Source organism: Grammomys surdaster, unplaced genomic scaffold (genome assembly GCF_004785775.1).
Source record: "Grammomys surdaster isolate TR1022 unplaced genomic scaffold, NIH_TR_1.0 129, whole genome shotgun sequence".
Taxonomy (NCBI): Eukaryota; Metazoa; Chordata; class Mammalia; order Rodentia; family Muridae; genus Grammomys; species Grammomys surdaster.
Window position 1 is genome coordinate 17,875,060 of NW_021604587.1, and position 22,561 is coordinate 17,897,620.

Here is a 22,561-nt window from a genome sequence, read left to right on the forward strand (position 1 = left end):
TTTGGTTTTTCGAGACAGGGTTTCTCTGTATAGCCCGGGCTGTCCTGGAACTCACTCTGTAGACCAGGCTGGCCTCGAACTCAGAAATCCGCCTGCCTCTGCCTCCCGAGTGCTGGGATTAAAGGCGTGCGCCACCACCGCCCGGCTGGACATTTCTTTTAGTACCTGTACTATTAAGGGTTCTCTGTGTGTGTGTGTGTGTGTATGCAAATGTGTGAGTGCTAGTGACTGACTCTAAGCCTTGTGAATATTAAGCACTTTTTCTACCACTAAGCTGTACCATCAGCTTTTCAAATATTTTCATACTGTATATGCATGCTGTTGAACCCTCCAGGACGCTTCCTGTAGTGCAGGCACTTTGGGATTTGGCTTATGAGGAAAGCATTGAAAGAATATAAAAGACACCACAGAGCAAATCATCGAGAAACAAGAACTCGGTTAGGGATGCAGCTCCCCAGAGATTCACAAGAACACAGTTAGGGATGGAGATCCTGAGAGATTCTCAAGAACACAGTTAGGGATGGAGATCCTGAGAGATTCACAAGAACACAGTTGGGATGCGGCTCCTGAGAGATTCTCAAGAACACAGTTAGGGATGGAGATCCTGAGAGATTCACAAGAACACAGTTAGGGATGCAGCTCCTGAAAGACTCACCACTTGGATCTTCTTCCGCAGCTGGGCATTAGCTCTGGAAAGACTTTTTGAAACCGAGTTCAGGTAGTAGATGGCCAGACTAAAAGAGAAAAAGCATACCTCCTATGGTCCTGGGATATTAGAAAATGACAGGAGCTGGGTGTTTTCCCTAGGATCCCTGAAATACCAAAGCTTTGTCTTCAGTAAGGTAGAGCTGATCCTACCATCCCAGGTTCTGGACTCCATTCTATTGAGTGTGGGTATAACATACCATCTACCAAAGTTAAATCAAGATTGACTATGCAATTTAAACAGCTCTGTAACTCCTAGTGATAGAGAAGCAGTAATTTAAAGTCTCCTAGCCAAAAAAAAAAAAAAGCATGAGGCTAGATGGTTTTTAGAATAGAATTCTGTTGGACTATCAAAGAAGAGTTAATTGAAATACTACTCAAATTATTCCTCAAAACAGAAACAGAATTCTTTTTATGAGACTACAGTTATCCTGATACCTAACCCACATAAAGAATCAACAAAGAAAAGTACAGACCAATTTCTCATATGAACTTAGATGCAAAAATTCACAACAAATACTTGTAAATAAAATACTTGTAAACAAAATCAAAGAACACATCAAAAAGATCAACCTTCATGACCAAGTAGGCTTTCTCAGAGATGCAGGAATGATTTAACATATGTAAATCAATAAATGTAATCAATAAATGTAATCCACCATCTAAACCACATGATCACCTCATTAGATGTAGAAAGGCCTTTGAGAAAATCCAACACCCACTCATGATAAAGTCCTGGAGAGATTAGGGATTCCAGGGACATACTTCAACAAATAAAACCAATTTACAACAAGCCCCTAGTCAACATCAACTCAAATGGAGAGAAACTCAAAGAATTCCCACCAAAATAAGGAACAAGATGAGGTTGTCCACTCTCTTCATACCTTGTCAATACAGTACCTGGAGTCTTAGCTAGAGCAATAAGACAACTGAAGGAGATCAGGGGATACAAACTGGAAGGGGAGAAGTCAAAGTACCTTCATTTGCAGACTACATGATAGTATACATAAGTGACCCTAAAAATTCTACTGGGCAATTCCTACAGCTGATAAACACTTTCAGCAAAGTAGCAGTATATAAAATTAACACACAAAACCCAGTAGCTTTCCTATGTACAAATGACAAATGGGCTAAGAAGAAATCAGGGAAATAGCACCTTTCACAATACCCTCAAATAATATCACATACTCTGGGGTAACTCTAACCAAGCAAGTGAAAGACTTGAATGATAAAAACTTTAAGCCACTGAAGAAAGAAATTGAAGAAGACATCAGAAGATGGAAAGATCTCCTATGCTCATGGATCAGTAGCATGAATATAGTAAAAATGGTCATCCTACCAAAGGCATTCTATAGATTCAATGCAATCTCCACCAAAACCTCAATGAAATTCTTCACAGAACTTGAAAGGACATTTTTCAACTTCATATGGAAACATAAAAAATGTGATAGGATAGCTAAAACGATCCTGAATAATAAAAGAATTGCCAGAGGTGCTACCATCCCCATTTCAAACTGTGCTACAGAGTTATTAAAAAAAAAAACAGCAGGGTATTGTCACAAAACAGACAAAAACACACAAAAACAGATCAGTGGAATAGAATTGAAGACCTGGAAATAAGTCCAGACCTGATTTTTTAATAAAGAAGGCAGGAACACACACTGGAATAAAAGATAGCAAATGGTGCTGGTTAAATTGTGAAAATGAGAAAACCGTGGGGAGCAAGCCAGTCAGAACATTTCTTGGTGGAATGGCTCAAGTGAGTGCCCCTGCTTGAGATCCTCTGACTCGCTTCAGTGATGGACATGGAGCCAAACAAACTCTCTTTAAAGGTGCTTTGGCTATGGTGTTTGTCATAGCAACAAAAGCAAACAAATTGTTATGCTTATGACATGTTTGTTAATGAATAAGGGCGATTCACCCCAGCAACTCTGAAGAGACCAGAAAAAAGAAGACAAGTAGTGGAAACCAGTCACATAGCTGAACCTAGGTTAGAATAAAAGGGATAAAATTAAGAGCAAGTCAGAGAACAAGCTGAAGCTTATGGCCTAAGCATTTATTAATAAATAATTGGTCTCAGAGTCCTTACTCTGAGAATTAAGTGGTCAGGAGAAAATTTGATTGCTTTTCATACAGAAAGGTCAGGCTGAACTGCCCTTTCTGTTATTACTCTGTTGCTTCTCATATGAAGTGCCCAAGAGAAATGATTTTAAAGGAGGAAGGATTGTGTTGTTCATGATTTCAGAGACATCAGCCCACCTTTTAACAAAGACGGTGTAAAACAGCTTCATAATGGTGGATAGGAAGCAAAGAAAAAGACAGCCAGGGCCTCAGACAATATACAAACCCCAAGGATGCTTGTCCAGTGTCAGTCTGACCCAGTGTAGAATTGCCTAGGAGATGGTACAGCGTGCCTCTGGTGTGAGTGAGGGTGATGTAGGCAGTGCCATCTGGTGAGCTGGGGTGAATGGGCTGAAGAAGGGAGAAAATGGCGAAAGCAAAGCACTGGGTCCCACTCCCTCCACTTCCTGGTCAGCTATGACAGGAACCATTCTGTTATGTCTCTAAAACAGGAGCAAAGTGAACCTTCTCTCCCTCAGGTTTTTTATGCTGAGCATTGGGTAGCAGACTTCCTCTGAGGTGGAACAGCCCATCCAGCAGGAGAGTGACTCAAGATGGAGAGTGTCTACGGAGGTGAAACAGTTAGTTCTGCTGATGAACTGTTAAAACACAGGAAACAAACAACTCAAAAAAGCTTTAGAGTGACCCAGCACCCAGGAGCCAGAGGCAGGTGGATCTGTATGAATTCAAAATCATCTGGTCTACCTAGAAATCTCCAGGCCAGCCAGCACTACATACTCATATACTGGTTTTGTTGTTGGGTTTTTTTTTTTTTTTTTTTTTTGGTTTTTCGAGACAGGGTTTCTCTGTGTAGCCCGGGCTGTCCTAGAACTCACTCGGTAGACTAGGCTGGCCTCAAACTCAAAAATCCTCCTGTCTCTGCCTCCCAAGTGCTGAGATTAAAGGCGTGCGCCACCACCGCCTGGTGGTTTTGTTGTTATTATTTGTTGTTGTTGTTTTTAAACAAACAAACTAGGAAGTCCCTGAGCAGACCAGATGAAGTAGGCTTGCCTCCCCAAGCTTCTAAGCAATAACAACTGCTGAGAGATACTCAGATAAGCAAGCTGCTTAAAAGAGGCAGAGACTGCCAGCATTGCCTGAAAGAGACTCTTCAGTCTGTTGATCTGCCTGCAGGCTGTATGTGAGCTTCAGCTTTCCAGCCTTTGTGAACTGTCATCCCTGCTGGGGTGTCTTTGTGCTTCTGTAAGTAGCCCAAGCAGCCCTACTCCAGTAAGTAATCCTAATCACCTCACTGGCTCACAGAGTTGAACTTTGATGCTGGGGAGATGTTTGTTCCCAGGTTCCCAGGAATAGTGTCATGCAACATTTGGTATTGTGGTCCCAGTGACCAGGTAGTAATATATCCAATGAACTACTTCTTCCAGCTATCCCCAACTAAAGTTTCTAGATCTTCTCAAACATAGTGCCACCAGCTGGGGACCAACACTTCAACAATGGTCCTTAGGAGACACCACACATCCAAGCATAACAAACACATACCCTCAGTGCTCTGAGATCAGATTCCACAGCTCTTTGATATTTCCAATCAATCTGGTTGGTTGCAAATGCCTGAAACTCCTTACCCCTAGACAAGTAACTCTGGGACACAGTGTTTCTTGGGTTTTCCAGAAAGATTTACAGTAGATTCATCTACGACAGAGGTAGCCATATCCCTCACTATCCCTACTGCCTGATAAACTACTTGCATTTGAATCTGTCTCAGGGTCTGCTTCTGGGAAATCCAGACTAAGAGAGGGAAATGGAGACCCCTGTTCAGAAAGTCTCAGCTACTAGGAGAGGTTTCCACGAGGCAGAGCCAGGGTCCTAGGTAACTTACAACATCAGTAGGATGGCTGGAATGATCAGGCCTGGATTGGCAAGGAATGCAAAGATCTTGCCCAGGAACTTAGGGAAATCATTTTCGATGGTCTCGTGGAGGACATCATACATTCTGTTTTTCCCACTAGAGAGAGGAGAAGACATGTTATAGTATGTGCAAAGCTCCTGTGGTACACACATCCATGGCTCCAAAGCTGCCACTCACCACTGCTTTTCTGAAAGAGCCAGAGCTCTGCTCCAAATTGACTAAGAAAGAAAAGCCTACAAGGAGCTGCCACTCTGCTTAGAACAGGCATCTGGGCTGGCTGCAGGGAACATACCAGCTTCCTGCTCTCAGTGCCTCACAAACTCGCAAACTACACTGCTCTACAGTTTGACACCTTTCTTTGGCAAGATTATAGTGGATTTCCTCACATGTTCTCCTTTCCTTTAAGGATAGCTCCTGCTATGTTGCTTGGTCTATTCCTGATCTCCTGGGCTTAAGTGATACTTCCACTTCAGCCTCCAAGTGGCTGGCACCATAGGCATAGGTCTCTGTGCCAGGCCTTTGCATGTATTCTGCCAGGAGAAAATTGTCTATAATTTAGTTATAAGACAAACACTGAGTCTTCTGGGCTCATTGACCTGGAAGCAGTTTTCCTAAAGTTAATGTGGTGGAAACATCACAGTGACTCTAAAACACACCTACAATTAGTCTAACTAAGAATCTGGGTTGTCCCAAGATGGGGTTCTGACTATTAATAGTAGATTCATTTTTCTTCTAATTGTTTAGAATTATTGTGAAGATTGACTCCTAAAACGCTCTCCAGTGATACCTAGATACTGGTGGCTATTGAATGTTAATTAATTTTGGTGCTTATGAAGTAGGTTTAGGAGATTGAAGATTCTGCTTATGATATAGATTTAGGAGATTGAAGATTCCGGTTCAAATTCTTTTTTCTATAGAATACTATGATCTGTCTGCCTATCTATCTATCTATCTATCTATCTATCTATCTATCTATCCATCCATCAGCCATCATCCATCTATCTACTGATCTATCAATCTATCATCTATCTTCTATCTATCAATCATCTATCCATTCCTCTGTCATCCATCTGTCTTCTTTTCCTGCATGTATGTAGCATGGGCATGTATGTGCCTGTGCATATAGAGGTCTGAGTTGATGTCTGGAGTTTTTCACAATTGTTCTTCCACTTATTCAAGACAGGGTCTTTCAAACCTTAGAGCTAGCCAATATGGCGAATCTATTAGCCAGCTTTCTCTGAGAATCTTTCAGAGGGTGGGATTCTAGGGAAAGACATCCCTATGCAGCCCTTATGGTTCTGGGGACCTGGATTATGCAGCAAACACTTTAAAGGCCAAGGCATCTCCCCATTCTCTTTATGATGACATTTATATCTTGCTTCTTTCCACTAGAGTTGTACTATCAAATTAAAATAACATAAGAATTAAAGTGAAAATTTGTTTTTTTAGATTAATATTTCAAGTGTCTGTCCACAGTCCTGTATCAGGAAGACTGCATTAGGAGAGTGGATATGGGGTTGTCTTCATCACTACAGACCTGCTCCTGCCTGTGCAGGTCTTCAACCTCTGGAGACACTACAGACATTTTCTTTTCTCTAATTCCCACATCTCTCTATAGGTAATAAGGCACAATGCTAACACAGTTAGAGCAGAGCAGGTGAAGTCAGCAGGTACTGAGGATAGCACTGCCAAGCTGTGTCAGAGAGTCTTGTAGTCAGCAGATTTAGTTTTCTCTGTGCAAAGATCAGACTGACATAAAATGCCTCAGGGACAAATCAGCTTGTCACCTGTAAGCTAAAATAGTTTTCTTTCTTTTTTCTTTTTACATTTTTAAGTAGTTGGAAAAAATCAAGTATAATATCTTGTGACATATAAAAAGTGAAGTGTGATTTCTTTTTTTTTCTTACACATTCCCATTTTACTGTTTATAAGCTTTTGCTGGAAGACAGCCATGCTCGTTCATTGGTGCAGTGTATATGGCTGAGCTATAAGGACATACATATCATATACGTATATATAACATTGTATATGTATATACAATGGTGTGTGTGTGTGCTGTCCTATCATGGCAGAGCTGAGCAGTTGAATCAGAGACCATGTATAGATATTTCATTGCTTGGTACCACTGTTTTGCATGCCAGTTATCCCAGCATCTGGGATGCTGAGGCAGGAAGATCATGCAGACCTTGCCTGAGTAGACAGACATTCTGTCTTAAACACCAATCTACAACATTTTAGTAATGCATACTACCATGTCATGACATTTGGTAGTTTTATTTTTTTATTATTAGTATATATAGAAATAATAAAAAAGATAACTTCAAATATTACATTTTAAAGTCAAGCTGATTGTGATTATTTTGTCTTTGAAGTGTTAGTGTGGTGGCTGCTATGAAAAATTAGCACTGGAGGATTATACCTGGGCTATCTTACAGTTCAGGAGAGAAGTCTGAAATGGTTTCACTGGGCTAACCTATGATGTTGGCAGAGCCACAATCCTCTGAGGGCCACAGAGGAGTGCATTCTTTGCATCTCTTGGCTCAAGCCCCCTTCTTTCAAGTATAAAGCCAGGGATTGTCAAATCTTTCTCTGCTTTCACAGTCACTGTGCCTTCTGTTTTTATTTGATGGAGTCTCCCTCTTGTGGAGGGAGCTAACTGTGGTGGGCTGCTGTCATTCATGGTAGAAATTAAAAAACTCAGGTGACAGCAGATGCTTGGCGAGGATGTGGAGAAAAAGAAACACTCCTTCATTGTTGGTGGGATTGCAAGTTGGTACAACCACTCTGGTGGTTCCTCAGAAAATTGGAAATGGTTCTACTGGAAGACCCAGCTATACCACTCTTGGGCATATACCCAAAAGATGCTCCAACACATAAAAAGGACACATGCTCCACTATGTTCATAGTAGCCTTATTTATAATAGCCAGAAGTGGGAAAGAATGTAGATGACCTTCAACAGAGGAATGGATACAGAAAATGTGGCACATTTACACAATGAAGTACCATTCAGCTATTAAAAACAATGACTTCATGAAATTCTTAGGCAAATAGCTTGAACTAGAAAATATCACCCCGAGTGAGGTAACCCAGTCACAAAAGAAGACATATGGTATGTACTCACTGATAAGTGGATATTAGCCCCAAAGCTTGGAATACCCTAGATATAATTCACAGACCACATGAAGCTCAAGAAGAAAGAAGACTAAAGTGTGGGTGCTTCAGTCCTTCTTAGAATGGGGAACAAAATACTCATGGGAGCAAATACGGAGACAAAGTGTGGAACAGAGACTGAAGGAAAGGTCATCTAGAGACTGCCCTACCTAGGGATCCATCTTACAACAATATCAACCAACCAGACTCTCTAGAGCTCCCAGGAACTAAACCACCAACCAAAGAGTACACATGGAGGGACCCATGGCTCCAGCCACATATATAGCAGAGGATGGCCTTGTCAAACATCAATGGGAGGAGAGTCCCTTAGTCCTGTGAAGGCTCGATGCCCCAATATAGGAGAATGCCAGGGTGGGGAGGTGGTAGTGGGTGGGTGGGGGAGCACCCTCATAGAAGCAGGGGGAGGGGGTTTTCAGAGGGGAAACTGGGAAAGGGATAACGTGAAATGTAAATAAATAAAAAAATCCAATAAAAGAAAAAAAATTAAGGCAGAAGCAGATGAATTAAGAAGAGGCAAACACAAGGACAGACTTGCTTTAGAACAACTTACTCTTATATTAACTAATCCAGTCCCATGATGTTGAGGTGTGATCTGTTGCTATGTATTGTAATGCTAAGTGCAGGCCCCCAAGACCTGGTTGTCCCAGAGACAAGAGAGTCCACCCTAGGCTCAAGTAACACTATGTGACCTTGCCCCCAAGTTATTTCTGATTGGTGAATAAAGATGCCAACAGCTAATAGCTGGGCAGAAGAGACATAGGCAGGGTTTAGGGTTCCCAAGCTTGGGGTCAGAGGAGAACCATGAGGGGGAGAAGAAGGAATAGAGGAGGAAGAATTCATGGCTTAGGTGAGTTATGAAATAGCAGCCATGTGGGTTGGCTAATTGGAGTTAAGAGCAGCCCAGATGAAACATGGCAAATTATATAATGGGCTTATTGGCTGGGAAATACACAGGATAGCACAGAGGATAGATATCTGCCCCCAGCTCTTGTGCTGACTAAGGCTTTTTGTAAATATAAAGCTTGTATGTGTGTCTTTTACCCAGGAATTAAATGGTTAAAGGCAGGGTAGAAACCTTGGATTGGGATTAAATATTATACAACACCATGAGTGAGAACTCGCTCACAACCAACGTCATGAGAGGATGACCCTTCTGCCATTTAATTCCTTCATCACCTTCTAAAGTTCAGGATTTTCTCAAATCGACACAATGGCAGCTGGATTTCAACAATAGTTTCAGAGGCAACGAATGCTTAAGTCCTAGTAACTTGCAAAGTGTAAAATATACACTATCAGGCTCCTTACAGGAAGTTAACTGATGCTTAGTATAGTGCCTCCTATGAGATGGTGGTGCTATAAGCATCTTATGTCCCTCATCAGCAGCTGTCACACACCAGGCTTTCAGAATACCCTGGCTACCTCCACATCAGCGCTTCTCCTGTGACCAACACTGCAGACCTTTCTCAAATTCCATATGCTGTAGAATTGCCTTTACTCCTCTCTCAAAAATAAGTGAATTCATGAGTTAGGAAATTGAAACACATGACTGTGTCATGTTGCTGTTCAGATAAAAGTGAGCAGCATGCTTCAGAATCCCAAATATCATACACTGATCTAAATCTGTTGCAGATGGCCAAAGTATTGGTTCACTGGCAGCAGGAAAAGCCTGAGCCCACAGTCAAACATTCCTAACTTCCCCCTTACTGTGTCCGTGATTCACACACATAGATGTATGCACAACAAATACCTATGAGCTGCTTGGAAGGAAGCAGACCAAATACTGGCCAAGATGGAGTCCTTGTCCACAGACTTGTTCTGTGGCATGATGTAGAATGTTTTAAAATTTTTGAGTGACTTTTTAATTGAAAGAAGTATCTGGTTTCAAATAAATGTTCAGATTTTTATGAGGATCTGAAAAGTCTATAGTAATGGGCCATATGTTTCATGGTGACAGCTGGCTGAGGTGAACACCAACTGTCCTTGACTTGAGCAGAGCTCCGGCTTAACAGGGTCACTGATATTCTTACTAAAGACCAACATGGCAGCTATTAAAAACAATGAATTTGAGAAATTCTTAGGTAAATGGATGGTACTAGAAAATATCATCCTGAGTGAGGCAACCCAATCACAAAAGAACACACATGGTATACACTCACTGATAAGTGGATATTAGCTCAAAAGCTTGAAATAGCCAAGATACAACTCACAGACCACATGAAGCTCATGAAGAAGGAAGACCAAGTGTCAGTGCTTTGGTCCTTCTTAGAAGGGGTAACAAAATACTCAAAGGAGCAAATATGGAGACAAAGTGTTCAACAGAAACTGAAGGAGGGGCTGTCTGGAGACCATTCCACCTGGGCATCCATCCCATGTTCAGTCACCAAAGTTAGACGCTGATGTGGATGTCAGGAAGTGCATGCTGACAGGAGCCTGATATATCTGTCTCCTTAGAGGTCTGCCAGAGTCTGACATATTCAGAGGCGGATGCCCACAGGTAGCCATCGATCTGATCAAGGGGTTCCCAATGGAGGAGTTAGAAGACTGAAGGAGTTGAAAGGGCTTGTGGTCCCATGAGGAGAGCAACAATACCAACCAACCAGAGCTCCCCAGGGTCTAAACCACCAGCCTGGGAGCCACATAGGGAGAGACCCATGACTCTAGCTGTATATGTAGGAGAGGATGGCCTTGTCGGGCATAGGTGGGAGAGGAGATCCTTGGTCCCATGAAGGCTGGACACTGAGTGTGGGGGAATTCGAGGGTGGAGAGGTGGGAGTGGGGGGGATAGGTGGGGGCACATCCTCATAGAAGCAGGAGGAGGGGGGATGGGATGGGGGTTCCTGGGTGGGGTGGGGGATGGGATAAGGGGATAACATCTGAAATGTAAATATAATATCCAATAAAAAAGAAAGAAAGAAAGAAAAAGACCAACATGGTCCTCTAAATAACACTATATTAGATCTTCAAAACAACCCTATGAGCTAAATGCCACTAGCATTTCTATCTTTTAGGAAAGCAACCTGTGCAGAGCTCAAAACCAGTCAGTGAAAGAGTTGGCTCTTAGATATGCTCTTGAAATCAGGTGAATTTCCTGCAAAGACCTAAATAATTCCACTTTCAGCCATGTAGGGAGGATGGTTTTCACTTCAACTGCTCAGTCCTACTGCTGTAACCAAGAAGTACCCATGGAGCACATGTAAGCACACTGACTGTGCTCCAGTAAAGCTTGCTTTACAAAACCAGACGGTGCTTTGGATTTGTTCCAAAGGCCACAACTCACCAACTCCCATTTGTGACTGTATGCTATGTACTACTAATAATCTGAATCATCTGTGTTGCCTGCCAGGGCCCTGAGGCATTTAGTGTGGTCCAAACTGTAACTTCTTCCCTGTGCAATTGAATTTCTGTGAGGCAGCTGTCTACTTTGAACATCAACCATAAGGCAGTTGTTTTCTTCCAGACAGAGTATAACAAGATGAGAAAGGAAGAAAACACCATCTCCTCATGGACCTTTTGTCCTTTGGGAGAATGTAATAAGATAAACAAGGAAAAGGCACATGTTTTGTTTGTTTTTTGAGATATGTTTGAATTTAAACTCATGCTTCTCTACCTTGGCCTTCCAAGTGCTGGCTTATTGACAGTGGCCATCATGCCCAGCAAGGAACACATGATGGGTATGAAGGATGTAAACAGAGAGGGGGGGGGATGCATGCACGCACACGAGTACATTTCAGCTGAGAACTCTAGCAAAGCCCCCACTGAGAGGCTGGCCTTCGTTAGCTCAGTTCTGTGGAGGTTGTAACCATGTTTCTTCCATGAGTTTCAGGTTAGGTCTCTTTTCCTATGATCTGACAGAGGTTGCCAGGGAAACCCAGGAAAGTAGATGTGGCAAAAAGGGACACATAAAGGAACAGGCATGACACAGGTCAGAAAAAAGGGACACGAATGTCAAGGAACAGGCACAACACAGGTCAAGAAGTCATCTTTCCTGGGCAAAGGTGAGCAGGGTAAGAGAGTGATAGCAGCACCTGCACCCAGGCCCTTAAAGAAGCCAACTGAATCTTCTCTCACGTGGTTGTTCCCTCAGTTTGGCATCTCTGGTCTCCCACAGCTTTGCATCCTGACTGCTACCTTCTCTCGTCTGTGCAGACTCTAGTGTGACTGGATCCTGCTCTGACAGAACACTCCACTGAGTACCTCCTCTAGGTATGCCAACCTGAGGCCCATCTTAAACTGGAAAGGAGACAACTAGACTTCCCCACAGCCCACTTCACCCACATGCGGGCTGGCCCTAGAGTGGGCGAGTGCATAGCTGGAGAAGACAGGTGCACTCGGAACCATGCATGGCCCCTCTCACTTGCCTTACCCTGTTTCCAGTTTGTGATAGGTATTCAGCAAGGATGGGAACACTAGTTTATCCTTGAAAGCTTATCGGAAGATTCTCAAGGAGGACACATAGAGGATTTCTAAATGAGAAGACACCTGGTAAAAGGTTACCATGTTCCATATATCTGTAGTTCTAGAACTATTTTTTTTTTTTTTTTAGGAAGTAGAGGGATTTGTTTTCAGAGGGTCATATATTTATAAAGACAATAGAAGGTACCAATCATTGCTCAACCTACTCCTTATATTCAGTTTCCTGAAGAACTTTTATTTATAACCAACTTTCAGCACTAGCAGAATTCTATAGAGTATGGGACCCAGCTGAGAGTTGCAGTCAAGACAAACTATTCCTGGTTCACATCTGGGTGGAGGTTAGACAATCCTCTATGATTTATCCTGTGCTAAGACAATCATAGCAGACTATCTACTATTAAAAGGTTATACTTGTACCATCTAATATGGTAGTCAGCTATTTGTGGTTATAAAAATCAAAATTAGATACAATTAAAAAATGAGAAAAAAATGAGAATTCCAGATCATCATTTTGAGAACTCAGTAGCCACAAGTAGCTGCCTGCTACCAAATGGAGCACCTCCCTCCTTACAGAAAACTGGCTGGATGGGTCTAATGGTTTGCCTAAAGCTGCAGGCTAGCATGAACCCAGAACGGAAATTCTGACCCAGGACCTGTGGGCAGACTGCCCCAGAAGAACTATACCCAGCAACAAAGAGTGCACCTGAAGGGGCCACAGTCAAACGAGGGTGGGAGAGACATGACGGTGTAGGCCACGGGTAGGAGGCTGAGGAAGAGCACCAGCAGCAGCAGACCCATGTAGAAGTTGTTGGATCGGGAAGCTTTAAACACACGCTCATGGGGAACGTTGCTGCTCATCACCGCCCAGCACTGGAAGTACATGGAGGTCAATAGGCGCAGAACATTGATGCCCACCAGTCCTGGAGCATAGAAGGAGCCCATCCTGAAAGGTCAGAAACAGGTTACCTGGTTGACCTGGTAGCAGGAAAGGCGAGGGAGGGCTAATAGAAGGTGATGGGATGGGTGGATTAGAGGCATGCAGTCCAATTACTTTCCTGAAGGGCCCAAGAGCAGAGGCTTCCTGTTTAACCAAGATTTGCCTTCAGGCTGGAGCCATCTGGTCCCCAAGGGAGGGAGATAACTCTGAGTACTCCCAGCTGGGATCCTGGCTAGGATTTTATCATTGCTTCCCATCAGCAGATCACATGGTCTCGGGCCTCCAGGAGCAGCCCAATTGGCTGGTGTGGCTTACAGACACTCCTACAGACTTCATGCAGCCTCCGGAGGAGGAAGCTCCTTCCTTCCCTCCTACTTTCCTCTTCCCCTTTTCCTTCTCCCTTCATGTTTTTCTCCCCGCTCTTCTCTCTCCATTCCTACTTTCTCTGCAGCACACTGGTTACCTCTAAGTTGTTCCACCTCTCATCCTGTGCTGCTCTCTGGCTTTCGTCAGAAAGCGGAGCTGAGAGAGGTGAGGTGATTTGCTGGCCGCTCCAAGCTCACGGAGAGATGAAGTTGGGGCTCTAGTTCTTTGACTCCCCACATTATATGATCCTCAGATGAAACAGGAAACTCACCAGATCATTCCTTGGTTGAAGATCAAACCCAGCACATTTCCACTAATATCAAACTCGGCATATGAGGGCTGGAGAGAAAGGAAGGACAAGAGGGTAAGAGGGAAGGAGGGAGAGTGAGCAAGCAAACGTTAGGTGACACCAGCTGGATCCTATCACAAGTCAACAGCTCACCCCAGAACGCCTGCCTTAGGTTTAGGATCCTGTTTTTTGTTTGTTTGTTTGCTTGTTTGTTTTGCTTTTTTGTTTTCCATTATTGTTAATCTTCAATAGTTTCACTATATAGCTCAGGCTGGCCTCAAACTTATGGTGATCCTAATGTCTCAGCTTCTCAAGCCCGGAGGCTAAAGCATCATAACTGGTAGTAGGATTCTGTTTAATAGGCTTTTGACATACATTTGTTTGTTTCTTTATAGACCAGGTTCATGTAGCCCACACTGCCCTCTAACTTGTTACATAGCTAGAGCTTCTGATTCTCTTGCCAATACCTCCCAAGTGCTGGGATTATAGGTATACGCTACCATACACCTGTAAGTATACTTGGCTTAGGCAGTGCTGGGGATTGAACCCAGGGCCTGTGACATGCTAGGCAAGTATTCTACCAAATGGCTGATATCCCCATCCTTGTTTCAAACTTTTAATGAAAGGTTTTGAAGTGTTTAATTAATTTTTATTTTATGTGTATAGGTGTTTTGTTTGTGTTTGTCTGTGTACCACATATGTGTAGTGCCCTAAAAAACCAGAAGAGGGCATCAGATCCCCTGGAACGGACACTATTAGCTGCTTTGTAGGAAACTGAACCTAGGTTTCCTGCAAGAGCAACAGTGCTCTTGACTGCTAAACCTTCTCCTTAGCCTCCAAAGTCAGGAAGTTATTAAAACTAAAGCTTTCCACAATGACAACAACAACAACAACAACCTGTTTTTGTATCTACCTCTCCAGGCTGAAGCCTGACCTCTCCAGGCTGAAGCCTGACCTCTCCAGGCTGAAGCCTGACCTCTCCAGGCTGAAGCCTGACCTCTCCAGGCTGAAGCCTGACCTCTCCAGGCTGAAGCCTGACTCAGTTTTGGGAAGGAATTTCGCTCCTCAGAAAACATTCCATCACATCCACAGCTTATTTTAAAAACAAATTTAAAAACCGTTTTGTTTATTTCTATTGCCTGCATGTATGTCTGTGTACCATGTGTGTGCCTGATGCCCTCAGAGGCCAGAAGCACTGTCAGATCCCCTGGGACTGGAGTCACAAAGAGCTGTGAGCTACCATGTGGGTTCTGGGAATTGAACCCAGGTCCTCTGGAAAAGTAGGCAATGCTCTTAACCAGTGAGCTATCTCTCCAGCCCCTACAGCTCATTTTTAGATAAGGCTTTTCTTTACTGCCTTGAAACAACATCTTCATTATAAATGGCTTTCCCCCATAGCTTTTATCCGTGTCTGTGCTTTGATTTCTGCTGCACTGGCAAGGACCTTTATTTCAGTGCCAGCTTTAGTTACTACAGTGTCATCATTCTTTCTGTTTGCAACAGGGTCTCACTATATAACCCAAGGCAGCTTCAAGCTCTTGATCTTCTGGCTTCTTCTTCTGCACATATGTATATGCGGCTGTGATGCTTGCGTGTGCACATGTGTGTTGCATATTTATCACTCTCATGGAGCCTGAAACTCGGCTGGCAGTCAGCAAGTCCTAGCGATCCACAGTGTTGGGGTTACAGTGTACATGTGACCCTGTCTGCCTTTTTACATGGGCATTGGAATCTGAACTGGGGTGGGTTGCTATGCTTCCAGCAAGTGCTCTTACCCTCTGAACTTTCCAACTGCCAACCCTGGCTTCATATTATACCCTATTAGAGTGATGGGTATAGATCTTTGTTTCTTTCTAAAGAGCGTTCCTATAATTCACATGCTTATTTCTGAGCAGATTTCACTGTAACTTTGCAATTTTGTGGAAGTTGGAAGTTAATTTGAAGACAGCAATGCTGAGTCTTCCCATCAAAGATGTCATCACTTTTTAGGTTGCCATTCTTCCTCTGTTGTTCTCAGGCACGGTCACAAGGTTTGTTGGTGCTGAGGAGGGGCTGAAGAGGATTATTTAAAACATACAGCAGAGACCTGTACTGTGGCCCATAGGTGTCAGGCACCATGCTATAGGCCAGGGTGAGGGCTACATAAGTAATCAAGATGTGGAGTCTTTTACTGGAAGCTCAGTTAAGGAGTTCCTTTTCCCAACTTGACTACTGAGAAGAACAATGCGGTGTTGTGGAGGAGATGCTCACTGGGCCAGCCAGTGGGCCTCAGGGTCTGGCAATTCATAGAAAGTCACCATAGTGAGAAAATGACATGCTTGGGATGAGCACTTCACCAGGTAGGTGGGGAAGAAGGGATCTCAGGGGGAGGTGGTAAGAGTCAGAGAGGCTTCTCAAAGCATAATTAGAAGTCAGGAAAAGGGCATCGGGTTCATGGTTCAGAGATTTCTACAATGTTTATGTATCCTAAGATTTTGGCCTTTCTCATAGAGGTCAGTTAGGTAGTTCTCCACCAGCCTTCTGCTTGGCATTGAAAAAATGTAGTCCACCTTTCCCCAAAGCTGAACGCTTCTATTTTCTTTTTAAAAATTTAAAAACTCTTTATTGTAATACTTTATGTATATTGTGTTTTGTCCACCTGTACATCTGTGTACCACACAAGTGCCTGATGTCCATGGAGCCCAGAAGGGGTGTTAGATATCTAGAAATTGGAGTACCTATGAGTTACCAAGTAGGTGCTATGAATGGAACCTGGTCTCCTCAGCCCCCATGCCTCCATTTTCTAGATGAAGGTCACAGTGGGAAAAGGTGGAGTCGCTTCAGTGATTGCAAAGAGGACTCTTACGTAAATATGATTGAACACACTTCACAGAACAGTGACGTGCTTTAAGCATCCTCAGAATGACATGCACAAGAGCGTATCTGAGTAGAAATATCAGAGAGGGTGGTACTAGCACCTTAGTGCAGAATATATGAGGAAGAGCTTACAAAACCAGCCTCGAGGTCCCAACACCAGCAGTGATTCATGAACCGGACAAAACAAGCTCGGAGGAAATCCCCAACCAAGATGGTGAGGTATGTTACCAGCATATCAGACACAGTCAGCCTCATAAACTCCTGCAGGGAGGAACACAGGAACATAGAAGTGGCCAGATGTGAACTTGCCCACTTTTCTCAAATGATCATAGCTGTATGATACTCTCTCCCACTCACCTGAATTCATCCATGTGGCCTGATTCTTCCTGGTAGAGAAAGGACCTCAGACTTTGGAGAAAATGTAATTTAAGCCTCAGCTCTATAAGTCACTAATTAATTAAGTAACTTCAGAATAATATCTGAACTTTGAGGAGTAATACCATACTTGCTGAGTTATTGGGAAGCCTGTCCATCAAGTATACAAATTGCCTGGTTTATTAGTAATGATGAGTGCCCCATACTTATCATTGCTAGGATCTGAAGGCTCACTTTTTGCTTTTCTCATCTTCTCTGATATCCTGGTTGCCCCCACTAAAATTGAATGTGACCATCAATTACTGGGGCCAATGCTTCCTACAAATCAAAACATTTTCTTGATTTATAGAGAAAAACAAACCAAAGACCCACATAGCAGAAACAAAAGAACAAGGCTATCTCCATTTACATAGAGCATATATAACTAGTTGGGTTTTGTTTGTTTTGTTTTTGTTTGTTTTTTTTAAATGAAAAAGAGCTGATAGACCTCTGTTATGTAGCAGTTTCCTAGGAGATTGAAACATTCCACTCAGCAGTGAAGCTTCTTAAACTAGAAGGTAAACAATTCAAAATAGGTTCAGGAAGTTCCTGAAACCTACCAGATTCACTGGGCTCCTCCGTCCCAAGAGGAAGCTGTAAAGACCGCTGAGAGTCACTCTTAAAGGAGGTGAGCTGCAAAGAAGACCCCAAGTCTAGCTACTGCCCATAGGAGGCTTAGACCAACTGAAGCACATGGAAAGGATATTTTCCAACTTGAGCTGCTTGCAGGCTGTGCAGTGAGCTCCAGGTTCCCAGCTTTAGTAAGCTGTCACCCATGCCAGGGTGAGCCTGGTGATGTATCTGACTTTGACTCATTTCTGCTCCTGTAAGTAACCCTCACTGACATTCCTGTAAGTGACTTTCATAAAACTCACTGGTTCGCCAGCTGGACTTTGGTGGTATTTTTACTTTGATCTGCTCTGAGCACTCTATCTGGGGTAAGTAGCTATGTGTGCCACATCTCCTTAGGAAAAGTCTTGTCACATAACAAGTTTATCACAAGTTTAAAGACGGCAGATACATGTGACATTCTAGGATGTACTGGGCCTGCTCTGTTTATCTTGGACTTTCTAAGATGAATAGGAAATACCTACTTAGTTATATATGCTCTATGTATGTATGCTCTACTTAATGGACATTTGAGTTTTCAGGATTACTTCCCAAATGGAAAGATCAAAGAAGGGATAGAGAAAAATCTAGAACAAGGGTTACCTTTTCAGAGAGCATAACTACTCACAATGCCCACAGCTGTCTCCCAGCAAGAACCTCTGGGCACGTCTGCAGGGTGCAGTGGTGGCCGGGACATACTCTCATTTCCCCCTGAGGAATTGTAATAGTTAAACAGGGTCCAGTGAGTGATGTTCTTGATTTTCTCCTCATTAGAAAGCTGGAAGAGAACATGGCAATCAGAAGTTGGATGGAACTGGGGGTAGTTCAGCTGTTTCCATGGGAACAAGTAAAACTAGCTCTAGCCTTGCCATCTGGCCTTGACCTTACCACTGGACAATCTTTTCAGAAAAGAACTTCTCAGGCTTTCAATCTATCAAGAGAGGGTACAATGGGCTAAAGTCTCTTGCTCTTTTCCACAAGGTTTTTTCCCTAAGTTAGCATCCGCTTATCCAGCCATGCACCCATCCATCCATTTGTTTTGAGAATTCAGGGTCTCATCTGTACATACAAGTCAGTGGTGTCACAAGAGTGACCAAAAGGGTTTTCTCACAGGAATTTCATAGTCTAGTAAGTAACAGATGAACAATCAGAAAACAAAGTGAGTGGATCTGTGGGAATTGTCCCTTGGGACCAAGGAGCACCCACATGAGACGCTGGGGAGCATAGAGGAATCTTTTGAGGCAGTGACATCTGGAACTGGCCAGCTACTTTCAGAGAAAGTCAAGTGGTATCGATACCCCGGAGTAAAATATGAGGCTTGGGAGGGTGGAGCAGTTTCTGAGGGAAGCAAAAATGGGAAGGATTATGGACCAGTGCCAGTCACTTGCATTGTTAGAACCTTCCAAAACCTTTCTGTAACCTCAGAGTAAAGTTCCTACAGAATAGTAACAAGGTAGTAATGAGGTGGAAGAGTGAGGAAGACTCATCTGTCTCTCTACTATCTCCGTTCTTTTTCCTCCTCTGTATTCTCCAACTATCCCGCCTTTCCCTGTTGGCGTCAGCTCTTCCCTATGCTTTTTCAGTATCTACTGAGACTCCCCAAGCTGAGGATTTGAGCTCTCCCTGTGCTCTAATTCACTGCCTTGGACTTGCCCCCACTGAAGCATATTTCACAGTGTGTTGTATTGAATGACATATTTCACAGTGTGTTGTATTGAATGAGTCTGTTTCCTGACCCCGAGCATGAAGCTGTTTGGAACAGGACTGTGTCTAATTCCCTGCTGTACCCAAGGGCCTAATTTTCAGGCATCCCATACACGCTTGACAAGCACTGATGAGCAGTTTGGCCAACCATAACACATCACATCAGTGGACAATTACTTGGTTATTGACTAGCTATGACAGCTGTGAGGCAACATAGAAAAACCTGCATACTAAATATGAGAGTACAAAATGATATAGACATGATGTGGGAAAAGACAACCTAAGAAAAATGCAGGAAAGAACTGTAGCAACCATTGCCTATGGGTTATAGATTCCAGAAGTATCTCTTCTTAATTTCCCTTCTTAAACTTCCAACATTTATGTAATTAATAGAAATTATGTACAGTAAAGTTGTTATCTTCTAAAAGGGAACATCGTGGGCAGCAGGCACGGTGGAGTGTAGGTGCTCTACCTTAAGGTGGACATCGTCCATGAGGGCCAGGAGAAACGTATAGAGGTTTCCCAGGAAGAGTGCAAAAATGCGGCCCAGCTGCCATTTCAGCCCCGTGCGTGGGTGGTAATTCTCCAGGGCAGCGATGGTTTCAAACAAAGGAGGACAAAACATCCCTAGCAGAGACATCACAATCTCCACCTGAAAAGTTGAAAGGAGGAGAATTTTTAAATAAATGATAAATGAAAATAGATATTAAAAATTTTAGAAAAAAAATTAGAGAGACCACAAAACAAAAATTTTAAATCATGATTCAGGGGGCTGGAGAGATAGCTCAGTAGTTAAGAACACTGACTGCTCTTTGAGAGGCCCTGAGTTCAATTCCCAGCAACCGCATGGTGGCTCACAACCATCTGTAATAGGATCTGATGCCCTCTTCTGGCACACAGAACATGCAGATAGAGCATTCATATATATAAATAAATCTTTAAAAATTATGATTTAATAACTCACTCTTTAGATATAAAAATGAAATGTAATTACCTAAATTTAAAAATTCAGAATGTATATCCTATGTAGCTGGGAATAGCAACCCAGAATAACATACACCACGATGTATTCTAGGGAAGTTACTGAACTTGAAAAAAGAAAAAGAGAAAGAAAAAGAATACTCTTCTAGCAATAAAAACCAATTCATTTGTAAGGAAAAAATTAAAGAGTATCATTGGCCTTTATAAAATAAATCATTTATTTTTATAAATTCAAGTGTTTTTGCCTGCATGTAAAAATGCAGATCCATGTATGCCTGGGTATCTGTAGAAGCCAAAAGAGGGTGTTGGGTTCCCTAGAACTGGAGTTACAGATGGTTGTGAGCCACCATGTGAATGCTGGAAATTGAACGCAGGGCCTCTGGAAGAGAGTCTTCTATAGAGTGTTGTTAACCAGTGAAGTCATCTCTCTACCCTGTGATATCTACTTGTTTTGAAACAGGATCTCGCTGTGTAGCTTGCTGTCCTGGAACTCACTATGTAGACCAGCCTGGCCCAAACTTTCAGACATCCTCATGTCTCTGCTGGGATTAAAGGAAAGCGCCACCATGATGGGCTTAATTGGTTTTTAAAACAAGGTCTGTAATTCAGACTTTCAGAGACTCTGCTGAGTAACTAAGCTTTGAAATACTAGTAGGTCTCTGTGTGGTTGTTTAGGGGGTACAACTAGCTGGTTAAGGAATAACTGCAACTATATTAATTTTCAGAATTAATTAATATATATAGAATATTAGTAATACCCCCCCCACTCACTCATAAATGGCGCCCAGCTTACAGCAAAGAGTGATTTCAGGATTTTCCCTCAGTCTTGGCATCACTGATGATACCCATCTTACCTCATTCCTTTCATACCAGCTGACGTTCTGCATTTTGGAGAACTCCTGGGATCGTTTCACCACAAAGTAAATGAGGTACCCACTTCCACACAGACAGCAGAGAATGAGAAAGTTGGCCAGGACGCGGAGGAATCTTGTCAGGTGGATATTACCCTCTTTGTTACTCTCTTGTTCATCCACTATAGACTCCTTAGCATGTGAAAACGAGAGGGTGAGTAGGACCAGGCCAGGACTAGCTACCTATGGCTGTTGTTTCTCTATTCCCATAAATAATACAGAGGGGTGACATAATACCCTGTAGAGAGTTAGCGATATTTCCTGTAAACATATATATATATATATATATATATATATATATATATATATATATTCTGCTGTTATTGTTATCTTGGGTTCGGTTATTTTTGTAATAATGAAAACTGAGATTTACTATGTGCTAGACACAGTACTAAATATTTTCTATGAATCATTTCTTAATCTAACTTGGAGACAATAGAAGGGTTAGTGTTATTGCACACAGGGCATATGTAAAGGCCCACAATGGCATCAGTGAACTATCTAGGGTTGTTTTAAGTCGATAGGCCAAGTAAATTTAAATTGAGGAGTATTAATTCATTTAAGTTTTCTGTTATTTTATTATTTTTTATGTGTATGGGTGTTTTGCCTGCATACAAGCCTGTGCACCACATGTGTGCCTGGTACCTGTGGAGGCCAGAAGAGGGTGCCAGATCCCTAGGAACTGGAGTTGTAGACAGTTGTGAGCTGCCATGTAAGTTCTGGGAATGGAACCCAGGTCCTCTGTAAGAGCAGCCAGTGCTCTTAACCTCTGAGCCATCTCTCCAGCCACTCCGATTAAAATTTTAATCTTGAGTTTTCAAGTAATCTTGAGTTGTCAAATGGCCTATAAAATTCACATAGTAGATATTGTTAGCCTGCAGTCCATGTGTCTCTCAGTTTTTAGGAAAATAACCACCGACAACATGTAAGGAAACATGCATGTTCTTGTTTTAATAAAGTTTTATTTACAAAAGTATGCAGCAGCTTGGATTTGCTCCCCAAACTATATTTTACCAATTTCTATTCTTAGAGTTTAATATTGAATGCTATTTTTGTTAGTTTGTTTGTTATTTTTTGTTTTGTTTGTGTGTGGGGATGTGTGTGTGTCTCATAGTTTTTTGGTAGAGAGAGTTTAAATTTATTTAAATTTATGGCTAGACATTTATGTTTTGGGAATTATCATAAATAAAGATGTAAAATCCGTTTGTTTTCTATT

The 22,561-nt window shown here is 42.5% G+C and overlaps 1 protein-coding gene across 1 annotated transcript in view; it reads right to left on the reverse strand.

The window, feature by feature from the left end:
* The window catches only part of Tmc2 (transmembrane channel like 2), a 62,697-nt gene that overhangs the window by 3,895 nt on the left and 36,241 nt on the right, over window positions 1-22,561 (reverse strand). Inside the window, exons 10-17 of the mRNA XM_028756290.1 lie at window positions 21,289-21,477; window positions 19,926-20,105; window positions 18,378-18,527; window positions 16,859-16,987; window positions 13,853-13,920; window positions 12,982-13,221; window positions 4,664-4,789; window positions 656-734 (exon numbers count right to left, since the gene is read on the reverse strand). Coding sequence (XP_028612123.1) covers window positions 656-734; window positions 4,664-4,789; window positions 12,982-13,221; window positions 13,853-13,920; window positions 16,859-16,987; window positions 18,378-18,527; window positions 19,926-20,105; window positions 21,289-21,477 — 1,161 coding nt within the window. The remainder of the gene's footprint in view (window positions 1-655; window positions 735-4,663; window positions 4,790-12,981; window positions 13,222-13,852; window positions 13,921-16,858; window positions 16,988-18,377; window positions 18,528-19,925; window positions 20,106-21,288; window positions 21,478-22,561) is intronic.